The 18,521-nt window shown below is 42.1% G+C and overlaps 1 protein-coding gene across 9 annotated transcripts in view; it reads right to left on the reverse strand.

The window, feature by feature from the left end:
* Window positions 1-18,521, reverse strand: part of PTPRT (protein tyrosine phosphatase receptor type T) — a 450,791-nt gene that overhangs the window by 277,416 nt on the left and 154,854 nt on the right. For all 9 annotated transcript variants that reach the window (XM_033075163.2, XM_033075164.2, XM_033075167.2 and 6 more), the window contains exons 3-4: window positions 6,593-6,864; window positions 682-763 (exon numbers count right to left, since the gene is read on the reverse strand). In XM_033075163.2, coding sequence (XP_032931054.1) covers window positions 682-763; window positions 6,593-6,864 — 354 coding nt within the window. The remainder of the gene's footprint in view (window positions 1-681; window positions 764-6,592; window positions 6,865-18,521) is intronic.

Here is an 18,521-nt window from a genome sequence, read left to right on the forward strand (position 1 = left end):
GGGCTGTTCAAAAAAATCTTTATAAGTAACTATACATTACATCCATAAAATATATAAAGTCTCAAGCCCCACTGAAGATGGGTAAAAGGAATCAAGTTCAGACTGAAAGGCTGAGGCACAATGCTTCTTTAAACATAAAAAAAGCAAGTAAATGTCAGCTTATTGTTGTGTTTGCAATAGAAAAATGCAGCACTAACATTTTTGAATAGTGTAATGAACTGCATTAGTTTCTAGTCCTGTATAAGTGCAGTGTCTGAATAAGATTCATTTTTAATCTCTTGACAGCTTTCTGAGCAGGTCTAATATGCTGAAACCAACTGACCTTTGGGACAGGCCTCTTACCAAGAAAACACTGAAACAGTTTGTTTGGTGTTCTTTTCAGAAGTTAACCACACAGGTTACTTTTTAGATTGTTTTCTACAGCGAAAAGATTAAGAAACAATAAAACTATCAGTTTATTAACAAGTAAAGAAGAGAGAATTCCACTAGCTGTAAACTGAACATTGCTTTGCTTTTGCAGAGCTTGCAAAGGTAGGTAATTCAGCAAGGCTGACTGTCCTTAGGGCTCTAGGAGGGAGACAAGACATTTTAGTGCTGGCTCAACTGGGTAAATCTCTCATTTAAACTACAAACTGTGGCCTACAACACAGTGGTACAGGCAGAAAAATAAAGAGTGCTCACTGCAGGGATGGGCGAGAACTCTGACTTCATCCACAGCGATGTACCCAGGGTGTCCTTTCAAAGAGACAGATTCAAATATCACCTGAAATACAAAAGAAAAGAAAATCTGAGAAAGAACATTTACATCAGTAATTTCAGTAGTCACCACATTCTGCTGTTATTCCAAGTCTGAGTCATTCAAGGCATTTTGTTAACAATGAAGGGATAGCAGGGCAATTCAGTGTGTGAACACAACACCTAATCTGTTGGGGAAGCAAAATAAAGGATTAGAGCAACATTCAATAGAATTAAAGACAACTCTGTGCATCTCTGATTTGGAAAAGCAAAAAGTGCCCTGGGTATATACACACACCTATATTCACTTAAGCACCAGTCCAAGAACATTAAGTGAATAATAATTTGATATCTTGTTCTCAGTATGCCTTGGAAAATTGGGGAAAGCACTACATGGGACAGAATTCTTCTCCTGAATCATTGACCATGCATGGATTCTTCTGGAGCAAACCCTGAATTGCTGTGCAGGCCCTTGCACAACTAGGAAGTAAATGACAAGCAAAGGATGACACTGGATTCTGGGCTGAAATAAGATTTTCCTGGATTTAATGATGTTTTTACCTCTCCCTGGATTCCACTAACATGATCTGAGAAGGAATATTCTTAAAAACCATGTGTACAGTATCTCTTCATTAATGGTACATTAACAAACATTTTTTTTTTCATTTGTCTACCTGGATTATGAAAACATTCTAGTAATGTGAGTCTGAAAAGACAGATATTCCATTACAGATGAATAAGAGTCTCATTCTTCTCTATGGGTTTGTGATTTTTACCTGGAAAACTGCCCTGAAGTATCTTATTATAAAAATGTATGGACAATCAAAGAATCAGCAGCACAAGGAAAAAAATAAAAAAGAAACAAACACGAAAAAAAAAAACCTAAAAATCTGATCATTAAAATTAAGTTAACTATTGGAAAGTGGGGCAGTAGAGGGGAAGGTGTAGATCTGGCTGTGGGGACCAGCAACAGGACAAGAGGAAAAGGAAACAAAACAGAGTCAGGGCAAGCTCAGGTTGGGCATTAGGAAAAGGTTCTTCAGTGGGAGGGAGATCTGTCCCTGGAAATGAACACAGCTCCAAGCCTGGCAGAGTTCATGGAGCATCTGGAGGACACTCTCAGACTCATGGCTGAGTTTTCAGCAGTCCTGTGAGGAGCAGGGAGTCTCATTTAATGATCCTTGTGGGTTCCCTTCCAACTTGAGTCATGCACCGACTCCGGAAGGAACAGGAAGTTTAGAAATGTCAAATAGTAATAGTAATAGCAATAGTAATAGTACTAACAATAATGATGATGATGTAGCCTGATGTTGAATAATCAGGGATGCTGCCTCTCAAATTAGTGATTGTCTTCCCAAAGGAATGGAGTGCTATCCTTTACTACATGAAATAAATGAGTGGGTGGAGATGGAATGGGTGCTGTCCTCTGCATGTGCAAGGGAAATTCCCAGTCTCACTCCATCTGACTAAAGCAATATTCACTCTGTACTGGGTTGCTGATTTTTGCATGAGTAAATAATCAGGTTTCCAAGGACAGAGTTAATCACACCTTCAACCAGCACAGCTACTGCCCTTACAGCAGTGTTCAGGTGTAGTTACTTGTTCCACAGCAGAAAGTATTCCAGTCATTTGTAACTTCTAAAATTCACTGCTAGAACACAGAGTTAACAATTTAAAACCCGTTTTCAACAGTTCTTTTTGTTCTAAATAGAAGCTGGCATTCCCAGCCTGTCCCTGTTCAGCCTCTTTATTGCCTTCATCAGAAGATGTAATACAGTAAAAGGTTCAACTGTCCAAATGCTGGCCTGGATAAAAATAGACCAAAAATATCCTTCCTAACTACAGAACTGCTCTTGTTCATTTTTCTTTGCATTTGGGCTTCCAGAACATAGTTTCTTCTCATGTTTTCATGACTTCCTAAGATCTCTTCCCCCAATTCAAACCACAACCAGATGTGAGATCTCCTGAAATACATCCATTAGTGAAAAAAAGGCACAAAAACAGGTAGAACAAAATAATAAACAGGCAAAGACAAACTAAGAAAAGCTCAGGTGCTAATCATATGTAGAAACAAAGTTCTCCAGAGGAGACTGGACAACAATTAGGCTGCCCAGGAAATACTAGGAAGGAGCAAGCCACTGGAAGATAAAATAATCCAAAAACCATTAGCAAGTGTTTTATGTTATCAAGGTCCTTGATAGGCTTTTTAGGGACTGTACAAAATAAGAGTATAAAATAGGAGTCTTTAGTATGGAAATTATAATTACTTTAGCAATTAAATATCATTCATGATAAAAATTACATTTACTGGGAAGGTCATGCAGGGCTTTACTGCAACTCCCTTCAGACCTGAACTCAAGTCCAACATTACAGCTACAAAACCTTATTTTAGTTTTACTTTTGTGAAAAGTCATAAGCAACAACAAAGTAATTCTCAATTATTTGCAAGGCAAGAACTTGATAAATTCTCCAAGGCATTGGCATCAGGTATGTGTGGGTGGCAAAAGAAAGCACAGAGAATTGACTTTGGTTAATTACCAACATATAATAACTTAATAATAACCAGCTCAGCCTCTAAAAAATCCCTGTCCACTGATGCAGAATCCACTGAGTAGAGGACTTCACTCCATTCAAGGAATATTGTTTGGCTATTTTATTCTGTTCAGCTTTACACTCAGCTATTCCTGCCTTTTCCCTGTTCAAACTTCCACATTATTGTCTTTTTGTGTATTTTGAAACATCTCATACCTATCAAAGTGAGAAGCATGGAAGAACCCAGGCCTTCCTGAAAACTGGGAACTGAGACCCAGCATGGGGAAAATGCAGGAATAACTGTTTATGGAGCCTATTTCTGCAAATCTCACACTCAGTATCACTCATGTCCTTTTAAATTCAGTTGGAAATGCAGCATGATGGTTGAGACAGGCAAAGCTTTGCAACTAATAATGCTTTGCATTTAAAGAGCTGCACAGAAATTAGTATAGTTGACAAATTACAATGCTTCACTCTCAAAAAAAACATTCTTCAGTACTCCTGAGGCCTGCAAATACAGAGTCATTTCGTGTTTGCTTGCCACTAAACAAGCCCCCGTTCAGAGCTGTGATTTAGCAGCAATGTCTGTGTTAGCAGCACAGCCCAGCTCATCTGTTGTGCTCCAACAGCTTTCTGCAGGCATGGATCAATAACATTCCTTGCTATACATCACAAAAACCCTTCCTGGCAGGCTCTAGTGCTGCCCTTGGTGCATTCTGGGGCTGAGTTCATCCTTATGGCAAGCAGTAATTCAAGATTACACGTATTACCTTTCCCCAAGAACCATTAGAGCTTTTTCTCGCTACGCTGGGAAACATTTGCAGGCTGGGAATGCAAGTACAACTAACTCCAGGGTAGACATGATAAATCTCCCCACATTTCCATCTCAGCTAAGTGCTTCTGCAGCCAGATGACTCCTATGACCCTGGCACAGAACTGCCAGACCTAAAACATGACCTCTGGCAGCTGCTTGGGTACCAGTCTGGTAAAAACTGGACACCAGTTTTCCACCAGCCATATCTCCAAAGTGCAAAGTCCTTGACAAAGCCTCAGACCAGGGCAGAGAGCTTCAGATTGGCTGAATTTCTGATGCACATGTCAATCCAGGATTGTGTGGTTTCTGTGTATTAGGAGGATGATGGACATTTTGCCTGATGCAGATTTCCATATTTAGGGAAAGTGTTGGTTTTACCTGGTCTTTTCAAAATACAGAACAGGCTGTCAGATCTCTTGTGCACAGCAACTTCTCCAGGAGTGTACTTTTGATTTAAAGCTGACAAAGAAATGGCAGGTGTGAGGGTGGCCAGGCCCTGGCACAGGGTGCCCAGAGCAGCTGTGGCTGCCCCTGGATCCCTGGCAGTGCCCAAGGCCAGGCTGGACAGGGCTGGGAGCAGCCTGGGACAGTGGGAGGTGTCCCTACCATGGCAGGGGTGGGATGAGATGAGCTTTGGGGTCCCTTCTAACCCAAGCCCTCCTAGGATTTTATTAAATAAATCTGCAGTGGAACACTCTAGATCATGAGTGTGAAAAACAAGTCACTCCTCAGGCAGCAACACACCCAAGTTTTGTCACCCTCCCACCTCTGGAATTACTTAGGCAGAAGTGTTACTTTAGGCTGGCAAATACCAATGATTTTTACTCTTCATTTTTTCAAGCTTCAAGTTCTCTTTTTTCTTTTCATTCTTTCTTAAACCTTGCTTAAATACAGAAACTCACAGGGCTACAGACCACTAACAAAGGTGGTTTATAAAACCAGAGACTGAAATCAGTCTCCTAGATCCCCATAATATCCAGGACAGATCTCAAAAGCCATGCTTAAGGAGCAAAAATATAAGTGCGACCAGAAGGAAACATCACACTCACTTGTCACAAATTTAAAAAGAAGCCCCTTGCATTTCCTAGGAAGGAACTACTCCTGGGCAGGTATTACTGCCTTCCAATCCATTCGTTTTTGTGCTTCAGGCGAAAATTCTTGTTTGATTTAAAGGATTCTTTTGCCCAAAAAAAGCAAACTTGACCTGCCAAAGTACTTGTAAAAGACCTAAGTGAGGCTCAGGAAGCCTCCTATTGATATATCTGAGAGCAGGATCCCTCTTAGTGTGAGATCAGACTGCCTTTTGCAGGTTTTTCAAGCGCCGATTTTCTGGGTGAAAGATCATTTCTGTTATCTCTGTGGAGCACCTAGGATGAAGCAAATTCTGCTTCAAGCCCAGGATCACGTTAATATGAATGGAGTAGGAGCACTCCAGTGGGCCTTCAGAACAGTCACAAGTTGTGCACTGCCCTTAAAACACCGCTTTCCCCACATTTGCATCTCTTTCTCCTTCCCTCTCGCTGCCTGGTGCACTCTGTGGGTTCTGCTGGTATCCACCACTCTTTCAGAGGCAGAACATTAAAGCACCCTCCTCCAGCTCAGATTTTACAGACCTCCCACCCAGTTATTAGAAGCAAGAAAAGGAGAGGCTTTTCTACCTGCTGGTTTTTATACACAGACTATTTGCTGCCTTACCATAGTTCATTCTATCCTGGTCCCTGCCTCACTCATGTCTTTTATTAGTATCACATGGACATCAAATCTCCTGCAAGGTTTTGGATGCAACTGCCTTCCAGGTTCTTTTTTTTGTGTGTGTGTCTTGACTATAAAACAAGACAAAAGTATTCTTTCAACAAATAAAAAGCAGTATGTGAGTCCTTCATCTAACTGAAATTAAAACAATGGCTGCAAAGCTGCCACATGAAGTTTGAAGCAGACAACTAATAAGTAGGTGTAAAACTAAAATAACAAAAAATAGCCATTACATTTCTTGGCTTTGTCCTTGTTTAAAAAAATAATCTTCTAACAGAATAAATAAAGCTGTGAGAGAAAGAGGAACTGAGGATCTAGTGAAGAATATCCACATTTGATACCATGGTGCAGGAATTTATTAGTACCTTATGTCCTTACATCGTGTGGGCACAAGATGCAAAGACAAGTCAAGAAATGTTCCTTCTTATGGAACCAACCAAGGCCCAAAAACAATCCAGGGAGATTTATGCAGAGTACAGAAACTGTTTTGTTTACAGTCACACAGTGCCATGGAAAGTGCAAATTTCATTATGAACAAGTGGGTCTTGTCAATAATTACCTCCCTTCCATCCCTCTTGTGCCCTGCCAACAACTGAAGGAAAAAACTGAGGAGGGAAGAAATATGTCGAGCTGCCTATATAGCCACTATAGGTGAATTTATTCTGAGAACAAAAATCAGGGAGGGAGATGTTCATTTTCAAATACAACAACAGACATCCAAATGAGAGAGAGGGGAAAAAAAACATGACCAGCCCCTACCTGATAGAAATGTGGCCAGAAGGTGCTGATGGCCAGCTCTGCCTTGACCCAGCCCTCGGTGACCACTCCTGACACGTTCCAGATGGGGTTGCCCTGGGGGCCCCCGTTGACCTTGACGTAGACGTTGAGGGCGCCGGGGCTGGAGCGGTCGCGGCTGGCCAGGTAATAGTGGAAGTCGATGCAGTGCGTGTCGTTCTCCTTCAGCGTGGGCAGCAGCAGGTGAGCCTTCTGCCCTGACGCCCGCCCTGAGCTGTTCACCATCATGAAGGAGCCTGCAGAGCAGAGGAAATAAAAGAACAAAGTGGGTTTGGCTGGATTTTCAGTGTAAAGCGTTCAGTGGTTCCCTGACAAGCCACAAAACAAAGAATTCCTCTGAAGGGAGCAGCTGCTTGATGCCAGTTGTTAGGGAGAGAAAGGATATTAAAATTACAGGGAATATACACCAGTAGATTCAGGGCTAGCTAGAACCATTTTAATTAAATAACTTGCAAATGAAAATAGAAACACTGTCTTGCTTGTATTGTTTTATCACCTTGTGATCACACAGTCACTCTAAACCAAAGCACATTCCCACTTCAGGCAGGTTCTGCTGCTGCACACCATCCCCCAAAGGCACATTCAGTGCAAGGTAACAAGTGACAGGATGAGAGGAAACAGCCTCAAGTTGCACCAAGGGAGTTTTAGTTTGGATATTAGGAAAAAATGCTTAATGGGAAGTGCTATGAAGCACTGGAACAGACTGTGCAGTGTTCAAAAATGTGTGTATGTGGTGCTTGAGGATGTGGTTTAGTGGTGAGCCTGGTGTTGGGTTGATGGTTGGTTGATGATTATAAAAGTAATTTCCAACCTTAACAATTGTATGATTCAACACAAAAACCACAACAGAGCAAGCTCTCAGCTGTTATTTGCCAGCACCCTTCGTGCCAGTCCGTAACTGTGAACCCTGGCACCTGAATATTTGAAGGTCATGTTAAGAAAACCCCAATTTTCAGAGCTCAACCAAGTGAGGGTTGTCAACAGAATAGCAACACCTTTACTTGTAATAATGCAAGAGGACAATAATTCCCGTGGGAGGGAAGGGTAGGCCGAATTTAGGGAGGGAAATGTATACTGAGGCAATTTATGAGTTTGTTAACCTGCGACTCTGCATCATATTAACTGTGGCACTCGATGTTGAACTCACATTTGGATTCATCAAGCAGTTATTTTATAGCACATTGTGTCTCCACTCATCTCCTCACAGATGCATCAAGGTGACAAATGTCAGCAATAAAGGAGAACATGATGAGAGTTATTTGATTCAATTCTGGTTCCAGGATCTCCTTTATGTGGGTGCAGACATTCACACTCAGAAGGAACTAAAGAAAACACCTGCATGGTGTGTCAGCAACCAGGCTTGATAATTTTTAATCAAACACAGCCCTCTTGACACTCCTGACTCTGATGCTGCTGCCAAGCCATGCTACAGATGTGTTTGTGTGCTGGGCTCTCACAATTCACAGAAGATTGAGTTTGAAAAGCCCTGCCTCACTTCTGACCTGTTGACTTTTCCTCACTATAGCACGTGACTCAGACGAGCCAGGCAAACATTTGGATCAATTCTGTGCAGTGAACAGTCATATATTGGACATTTATAACAGCTACAAGTAACTTTCTCTCAGAAGATTTTTTCCCCCTGTGTTTGTATGATATACATGCATTTTGTAAAGGATTGACAGGAGGAAGTCAATCTTTCGAAAGAAAAAAAAAAAATTACACACTCCAAAGACCTTGGAAAATTCCAGTGCAATGCAAGCGCAGCTGGGGAGGAGGAAGAGACTCTAAGAAAATTTATTTTGGTGATGCTGCCTTTCAGTGGAAATGAAGGAAGAACAATAAACAAAATGGTCTCAAATCAAGAAATTCCAGATTCATAGCAAGGACTTGGAGAAAGCTAAAGCTGAATCCAAACTTTATGGTTTCCCTCTAAAAACTAGGATCCTGACAAATGCCCATTGCTGATGTAACTCTGCTCCCAGTCAGCCATAAAATCCCCTTCAGCATGTAATGTATACACACTACCCTATAAAATCTACTCACAGAAACTGAACTTTTGAGAAATTGAAATGTGGGTTCTGTTTCTATGACCAGAGAACATTTATTATCAGAAAGCACAGGTGCCAGCAGGCTTGGAGAGGCAGCCCAGCCTGTCAGCTGAGGCTGGGAACCTGAGCCAGCCAGGTGTGGGAAGGCTGATTGTGACACCCAGATTCACAAGGGGGGTTCACCTGCAGAAAAGAAGGTTCCAGGGAGACCTCAGAGCCATTTCCAAGGGATTCCAGGAGAGCTGGAGAGGGACTGGGACAAGGGATGGAGGGACAGGACAAGAAGGAATGGCTTTAAGTTGAAGGAGGGCATATTTAGATTGGAAATTGGGAAGGAATTGTTCCCTGTGAGGGAGGATGTTTAGAAGATGCAGTATCAACCACCTTAAAAGTATTTGCCTTTTAATGGATTGGGGGTCTGAAATAGAAAGAAAAAAGAAAAAATGTGGCACAGGGTGCCCAGAGCAGCTGTGGCTGCCCCTGGATCCCTGGCAGTGCCCAAGGCCAGGCTGGACAGGGCTTGGAGCACCTGGGACAGTGGGAGGTGTCCCTGCCATGGCAGGGGTGGGACTGGATGAGTTTTAAGGTGCCTCCCAACCCAAGCCATTCTGGGATTGCAGGATCTCTGTCAGTGCACAGTTGCAAGAACCACTCCTGTACAGAAATTTGGGAAGTAAGACACTGTAAAACTGCTGAGTAAAGGTTCCATGGTCTGGAGGAGCCCAGCAGCTGCTGTGAACTGCTCTGCCCAAAGTATTTCAGAGCCACTTGAGTACAATAAAACAAGTTCTCCTTGTGCCACATCCCACCCTGGAGGAGGCAGGTGCAGCCCAGAATCTCTCCAGGAACAGCAGAGCTCCTGTGCCTTCACAAGGGGCTTGACCAAGTCCCTCCTACACCAGAGAGAGACCAAGGAAAAGGGATTTTTACACCATAATTGATTGCACTGCATCTGGCACAGGATCCCACTTCTGAGCATGCCTCTCAGCTCTTCTCTTTTTAATTTGGATGATATGTAGATTAACCTGCCCTAAAGAGCTGCTCTGATCTGTGCTGTGTCTAACACAATGCAAGCTTGAACTGCACTGGGGGAGGTAAGAGCTTCAATGACAGCAAAAGTTAGGGAGTATTTCACTTTTACAGATCCATATATAAAAATAACAAGCTTTCCTCTGGGAGAAAAAACATCAGCTTTTATAAAAAGTTCCAAGCAATAATTACAATTTTATTTTTCGCCACCCACAAAAAAATGAATCACAATCTATTTGTGGCCTTTTGTGCAACTGCTGACAATTCTGGGGAGAGTGGGGAGCCTGAATCCAGTGACTGACAACACCAACAAGAATATCCATCCACCAAAAAGCACTTATTGAAATAATAAGTCTTAATTACTAAAAAAATAGCCTTGCAAACAGTTCTCAAGGATAAATTATTCCCAGCTTCTTATTTATAGCATATCATTTTTTAATACAATGTGTAGAGATACAGGTGGAAATATTATAAGAAACACAACTTTCTCAGGAAAAGTCCTGATAAGAGGCATTTTTTTATGACAGTGGAAAAAAATGAAAAATTTCCACTTGCAGACCCATCTCTGGCAGAGAAAAGAACTCACACCTTGTTTGAAGGGATTTGTTCCCTAGGAACTCCTACCACACTCCTTTGTTTCTGCAGAGCCTTGGAGTGGCAGCTTCCCCCATAACCCTTCCCTGGGACACCCCAGGGCCCACAGAAACCCCTCCAGCCTGGCCATCCTAGGGGCTGAAATTTATACAGTAATTTCACGATTATAAGCCGCACTGAGTATAAGCCGCACTTCCGGCTGTCAGCAACTTTTCGTTCTTTGTCCATGCATAAGCCACACCTGATTATAAGCCGCACGTTACAATACAGAGTGTGATAAAAGGTATCTGTTCTATCACCATCTGTTGAGGGTGGGGGCAGTGATCCTTATCTCAATGGGAGATATTCTGCTAATGGGCCATCCATTGAAACCAGGCAGGGCATTGTTCTTTATCTTTTCACAACCCATCCTTCCTCCAGCCAGTCATTTTCTGCTCATGGCCATTGAGTCCCACTGTGGCACTGATAAAATTACTGCATCCCATTGGAAGTTGCTCCAGCCAGGGGGAAGAGCCCAACATTTCTTACCAAGATAAAAACAGAGGTTTTGGGACACTAAGGGAGCCCCTTTCTCCACTGGACTCCAGAGGAAAACCGGATTTCTCCACATCACCACTGGAGCTCCAGAGGGAAACTGCACCTTGTACAGGAGCACTGCTCCAACTGAGCCACATCTGTCACTGCAGGAGGATGCAGCCACCATGGAATGGGACTGCTGCCAGCACCCTGCCTGACAGGGTGTCAGGTTGTACTCTGACTGTGTCAGGGTTTGGGGTTTGTTTCTTTGTAGTGCTGTATTTCTATTTTAATTTCCCTAGAAAAGAACTGTTATTCCTAATTCCCATATCTTTGCCTGAAAGCCCCTTGATTTCAAAATTATAATAATTTGGAGGGAGGGAGTTTACATTCTCCATTTCAAAGAGAAGCTCCTGCCTTTCTCAGCAGACTCCTGTCCTCCAAACTAAAACAGCAACTTTTTGTTCTTTGTCCGCATATAAGCCGCACCTGATTATAAGCCGCACTTTGGGTTCGGACCAAAATTTTAGTCAAAATGGTGTGGCTTATAATTGTGAAATTACTGTAATTCCAATAAGACAATCATTGATATCAGGCACATGAATAAAATTCGTAAAATATTCATTCTATAAAATTCAACTGTGAATAAACGATACCCTGTATCCTATAAATTGGCCCCAGTTAGTTTGTTTTTTGTTTTAATTTTTATTTTCACAGTGTGAACTTGAACAGGTATCCTGTCCTCCAGGACCTTCACAAAGTTGCTCTGCATGTTCTGAGATCAACAGATGAGATCCACTGTCCTATTACAAATTTCCATGTCTATGGACCTTGTGTGGGCAAGATCCATCACTTAGGGGTAGGTGAGAGATCATGAAAACAGCTCCCAGCAGGAGAAAATAAATAAAAAACAAGCCAGCCTTTTAAAGACAAATGTGGTTTTCCTCATTATCCTTAATAAAAATTGACATACTGTGATTTAGAGTCTGACAGCCTTCTTTAGGCTGAGCACAGAGCTGAAGCTGATGGGACTTATTCTCAATTTATAGCCCTATATGTGCAAATAAAAGAGATACAATCTGGTCTGGCACCAACAAATCACTTGTCACAGTTTCCACTCATACAAAGGACTAAGGAATGAATTAACATGTCACAAATGGAAATTATTGACTAATAGATGACTGAAAGCCTCCTGAATGTCTCCAGGCAAGAATATGAATAAAACAAAAGGTATCTTGACAAACTCTTGTTTAGACTGTTGCATATCCAGATGGGGAAAAAAAGAAACAAAAATATCATTGAGTTTCATTGTTTTGTTTACTTCCTTACAAAAGTTCAAGTTTCTAAGTCTACAGTAAACTGAAAAAAAATGAATTTTGGGAGGAAAAAAATTATCTGTGCAGGATAAAAGTTCTTTTTTATGTTTATTTGACAGAGAAGTATAAGCTCATTAAAGCAAATCGAGTGTAAGGTCAATTAAACATGGTGTTCTTGGATCAACAGGTTAAATTAATTAATATCTTGCTGGTTTTATCCTTACTGTATAAAAATGAATGTGTTATGCTCAGATCAGTGAAAAGCAAAGAGGATAGGGAGACTGTAAATAAATTCATTTTCAAAAATCCTTTCCAACGGCAGGAACATAAAACGCCACTCTCTCCTAGTTATTAAACATACCACTGAAAACTGGGGAATTAAACCATGAAGTGCTCTCTAGCTGGCCATAAATTTCAATTTTTCCCCTGCTTGGTGGATAATGATGCCTTGATAAGCGTCCTATTATTGATGCATCTGCGTCGTGGCTCGTGTTTGTGGAGCGAAACGCCGCTCGCAGCAGATGGTGGCTATTGTGTTTACACACCAGCACTTTGTGTTTGCCTTCTCTCACGTCTGCACTAAAGAGAAGGCTGTAATTGAGTTTTTAATGGCTTTGCACATTGTTCATTAAGTTTACACGAGTGTGCTCTGACAAATGACAGCTGAAGGAGGGAGGCACGGAGGAGCCTGGGCTGTGCTGCCTCACTGCTGGCTTTGGGGAGCTGGGCTGCTCCAAAAGTCAGACTGCAGCAACCAGGAAACACTTGAAAAGGAAGCTGTCAAAATGCTGTTTCTAAAACCCCAAACACCAGCCTCAGGAGTACACTGTTGTTTCCAGGAGCAGACTCTCCCCAACGCGATGTGCGTTTCCAGCAGGTGCACCAGTGGCTGCAGTCACACCTGTGTTTATTGCCAAAGAACAATTCCATCTCCAGGAAAGTGAGTCTGACACCCGTCCTTGGGAAGGCAGAACGAAGCACCATGGGATAATCTGGGCTGAAGGGGCCTCAGGCCAAGCCCTGCTCAAAGCAGGATCAGCCCTGAGCCTTCCATGGAGTTCTCCACAGCTCCCCAGAGGATTGCCCATCCCCTCTGGAAAGCCTCCTCCACTGCTTCACTACCCTCTTTGTTTTCCCTTTTATTCAGTCCAGACCCTCTCATTTCCAGTTAGACCCTTTGTCTCTCATCCTCCAGGCACCTGCTGAAGTAATTTCACGATTACAAGCCGCACTGAGTATAAGCCGCACTTCCGGGTGCCAGCAACTTTTCATTCTTTGTCCATGCATAAGCCACACCTGATTATAAGCCACATGTTACAATACAGAGTGTGATAAAAGGTATCTGTTCTATCACCATCTGTTGAGGATGGGGGCAGTGATCCTTATCTCCACGGCAGATATTTTGCTAATGGGCATCCATTGAAACCAGGCAGGGCATTGTTCTTTATCTTTTCACAATCCATCCTTCCTCCAGCCAGTCATTTTCTGCTCATGGCCATTGAGTCCCACTGTGGGACTGATAAAATTACTGCATCCCATTGGGAGTTGCTCCAACCAGGGGGAAGAGCCCAACATTTCTTACCAAGATAAAACAGAGGTTTTGGGACACTAAGGGAGCCCCTTTCTCCACTGGACTCCAGAGGAAAACCGGATTTCTCCACATCACCACTGGAGCTCCAGAGGGAAACTGCACCTTGTACAGGAGCACTGCTCCAACTGAGCCACATCTGTCACTGCAGGAGGATGCAGCCACCATGGAATGGGACTGCTACCAACACCCTGCCTGACAGGGTGTCAGGTTGTACTCTGACTGTGTCAGGGTTTGGGGTTTGTTTCTTTGTAGTGCTGTATTTCTATTTTAATTTCCCTAGTAAAGAACTGTTATTCCTAATTCCCGTATCTTTGCCTGAAAGCCCCTTGATTTCAAAATTATAATAATTTGGAGGAAGGGGGTTTACATTCTCCATTTCAAAGAGAAGCTCCTGCCTTTCTCAGCAGACACCTGTCCTCCAAACTAAAACAGCAACTTTTCATTCTTTGTCCATATACAAGCCGCACCTGATTATAAGCCGCACTTCAGGTTCGGACCAAAATTTTAGTCAAAATGGTGCGGCTTATAATCAGGAAATTACTGTAACTCAGAGTTCCTGACACCCTCCTTGTAGGGAAGGATTTGAGAGGTGAGGCTTTGCTTTGCAGGAGTGCTCTGACCCTTTCCTACTATTCCATTCCCAGGGGACAGGACTGGGGTCACTTCAGAACCCAAACACTGAGACAGAGCATGGGATCCTTGCCCTTTATCCATCCCTTTATCACAGGGATGGCTGCAGACAGACAGATCAGAGCAAGAACTTCCCTCCAGTCACTCTGAAGGCCACAGAACAGATTTGAACCCTCTCTGTGTTAAGGATGACAAAGTGTATTTGTGGACAGTATAACAACAAGTCCATCGACCTCCACTGTTGCTTTCCAGCAGTGGCAAAGCAGCCACTTCAAGCAGAATATAAGAATTCTTCACAGGGTGCTGTTAAGCAGAATTTACCAGTTCAATCTTCTGACAATCAGCAATATAAAGATTTTTTTGAAGTCAAAAGCTGCATTAACCCTATTCATTAATTAGCCACAGAATGATCTTTCTCTCACCATTTTTGTTGAGTCAGGAATAAGACTCTGTCAATGAACTCTGGAGTTTGATTATACATTGTGCTGGGGAAAATAAATTACTGTTTCCCTGCACTTTAAGATTCTGTCACATAATCTGTAGTTCTTATTTTATGAAATTTATTATTACCTACCTGCTACACACTGCCCAAGTAGGGATTTTTACATCCCTGTTTGTGTATAACCCTGGAAAAAGGCTCAGAAATCTCTTTTCTTCACTGATGTACTACAGCAGCATTTGTACAAACCCAGAATTTCTATATCTCATAACCTCGTCCCTTTTCCATGTATCAGGACAAAATCAGATCCATGGGGTTCAATTCTCAAATGTAATACTGAATTTACCAATTAAATAGTTTGATTTGCTGATAAATATGAATATAAATGGCAAGTTGAGTTCAATATCATCCGTGAGGACAATTGATTCACTTTGGGAAATTGTTGGATATTAGGGAAGAACTTTTTTTAAAGAGACAGTCTACTATTTGGAAAAAGCTTTTCTTCCAGAAATGAATGTTATGAAAAGAATTATGCTGTTGGGGGATTTTTGTAGGAAGAATCTTCTCAGAACAAGATGGATTTCATATTACCTCAAATATTTGAGGTGAAGATTGTGACATAAACACTTCCCCAGTCCTCCCTGAGAGATGAAGTGTGTGGCAGAAGTGGGTCTGGTTTGCCCCTTTCCAAAAGGCCCTGGGAGGGGAGAAGCTTGCAACCCTTTAGCTTTATAAATAAAACCAACTAACTGTGGGGCCATGCTCAGAATTAGGAGGAGCAGCTTTCCCCCAGGTCCATAACGACACCTGCAGAGTTTTCCACTGATTCCTCTGAGCCATGCATGGCTGCTGCATTTCCAGTGCACATCAGCCACTGCTACCATAAAACATGAGTGCTTTGTTATCAAATGATCTCCTTTTACAGATGCTGTTCAAACTCTGAACTGTGGTGACCCACAGACACTGAAAGGTGCTCACAACACAGGAATTGTCTCCAGCTAAGTGGCAGCTTCTCTTTATTCCCCCCTGGAGTTAGTGCTGAAGAAAGGAACATCTACTGCTGAGGCATCACCAGCCTGGATGGGGAAGATTAAACTACCCCTGTCAGGAGAAACAAGACAAGAATACATCATTGATTACAAAGAAAAAAGAAATAAAAACACACTTAAATGGCTTGCTGGTGGATCAGAGTCACCAAACCCTCTTCAACTACAAAATCCATCTGGGAAGTGATCAAGTGACAAATAAGCCAAGAAGTGCCTAATTAGCAGAAGGTTTTAAGGGGGATAAAGGGATTTCTGCAAGATGCTGTGAAGCAGGGACTTGGGAAGGACTCCATTTGTTAATAGGATGCTCTTTTAACCTTGAAAGAATATTTAAATCAATAATTAAAACAGCTGCTTCCCTGTTTCTAAGAGCATTCTTTCAGCAGTATAACATTTTGAGCAACTTTTGGTCACATCATTCTGTGGCCTTGACACAGAATGACACAGACAGAGAGATTTGCAATAGAAAGATAATGTTCAGGACTCAGGTTCTGACTTCATCATTTCCTCAGTGACACGTTTTTGTTCTTCATTGGCCTGAAGAAATTTCAACTGAAACACGAAGACAGAACTCTTAAAAATAGCAATGAAAAGCAGCACTTAGGAGAGTGAGAGTGTCCAGCACAGAAGAGACAGGAGGAAATTTTTAAGCACAAGAAGGAATTATTGCCTCAGTTTTTCACCAAAGCATGGTCTAGAAGTGCAAGGAAACTGCCTGTAACACCATAGAAATGATAAGGCACAACAAAAAAAGATAGCTCCTTCTCTATTGCCTGTTGCTGGCCTCAGCAGCAGAACAGAGTGGTCTCCAGTAGTTTGTACTCAATACAAAAACCTGTTGGATCCAGTGGGGAAAATAAGCACAAAAAATGAATTCTCATCACTGTGGACACAAGCACAGCAATGATACCTCACTGCACTTCAAGATGTTTGTTCTAAAGACATTTGTTGAGTCAGTGAGCTCCTGAAGGCATTGACATCTAACATTTCTTGTCTATAACAAGCACTGCACAGTTTATCACAAAGATTCATGACAAAATTTCTCACTTCAGTGGTGCAAAGTGATCCAGCATTGCTTTCCACCTGCATCTCTAGAGCACAGACCTTTCCTCTTTAAAAAACAGAGAACTGCAAGTAGAGTAGCATCAGGACTCTAATCACGTTTTCCTCTTCACCAACAACCCCACATTTTTATTTACAACACAAATCATTGGCCATGAGAATTCAGGAGAACACCTTTGCTCTACAGTTACAGCCATGTGGCAGCTGGTCTGTGTATCAGAGAATCCCAGAATGATTTGGGTTAGAAGGAACCTTAAAAAACATTTAATTCCATGTCCCTGCCATGGGCAGGGACCCCTTCCACTACCCCAGGGTGCTCCAAGCCCCAATCAACCTGGCCTTGGACGCTGCCAGGGATGGGGTGTCCACATGCACAGCACATCTCAAGCTTATCTCCAGAGTACACTGCTATTTCTAGAATTTTCCTCCCACATTTTAGAAACTTTTCTTTAATAAAAGCTCAATTGCCACAGCTGAGAGCCTGGGTTCACTGAGAAGCAAAAACTTATGTGTGCTGTAGAATCAGAAACGATTCTATAAATCTCAGCAGTGAAAAACCTTTTTAATAGACTCATTGCCAGCATTCACTGTTGCTAAGGTCACTGCAGTAGTTCCCTTCAACAGTGTCCTTATTCTATTATTTACAAACATGGTAAAAATTGCTTGGCAGTGATATTAAAAAAAAAAAAAAAAAGTCCATTAACAATGGAGTTACACCAGTCTGTCAGGTAAAGCATTTGTAATAGAAACCATACAATTCACTGTAAATAACAGTCAAGAATTCTCTGCAAATTTAATTTTGTTACATGATTCAAAACTGATGAAAGTGTACACTAAACCCAGCAAACTTTTTAATTCCAGTAGCCTGGCAACTACTTATCCTACCAATCACTAGCTTAATCACTTTGGTGAAATGCAGGCAATTGATTTAAACAGCTAATAATGTTTATGTAATTAAATGGGCAAATTAAAATAAGAGTTAATAGCCATTATCCAACATAGTATCTTCATTTAATGACATCAAAATTCCTATTCTTAGCACCTGAGAGCTTTTTTGCAGCTGAAGCTTGAAAGTGATGTCCCAGAGACGTGGGGACATGAGTCACAACCTCTGCTCGAAGGCTCTCACACAGAGGTGCTCAGCAGGCTCAGGATCCAGCAGGACACTGTCCCTGCCTCACCTGATCTAACCTGGGGCACAAAGTGCTGCCAATGCACCCCTCTGTCAAAATCCCAACAGGAAAGGAGTGCAGAGGAAATGGTCAGTGCTTTTTGAACAAGTAATTGCTACTTACTCTGTGTGCCTCAGCTTTGTATTCAAACACGGTGCTTGTTTTAAAAATTAAATTCTGTATCCTGTCAAAACCCTATGGACAAAACTACAAATCTCTCCAACCAGGTGGCTACAGATGCAAACATGTTTTAGGTTGGTGACTACAAGCAACTGAATAATTAAATCACTGCATCTCAGCCAGTGCAACATCAGCTCTCCTTGGAGGGGCAGCAAGCCAAAATGTCTGTTGTTTCCAGTGCAAAACCTCGTTCCAAAAACAGGATCTGACATGCTTAAACGTACATGACACGCACAAAATTTAGATTAAAAAGTCAGGTTTTCGGTGCTC

Source organism: Catharus ustulatus, chromosome 17 (genome assembly GCF_009819885.2).
Source record: "Catharus ustulatus isolate bCatUst1 chromosome 17, bCatUst1.pri.v2, whole genome shotgun sequence".
Taxonomy (NCBI): Eukaryota; Metazoa; Chordata; class Aves; order Passeriformes; family Turdidae; genus Catharus; species Catharus ustulatus.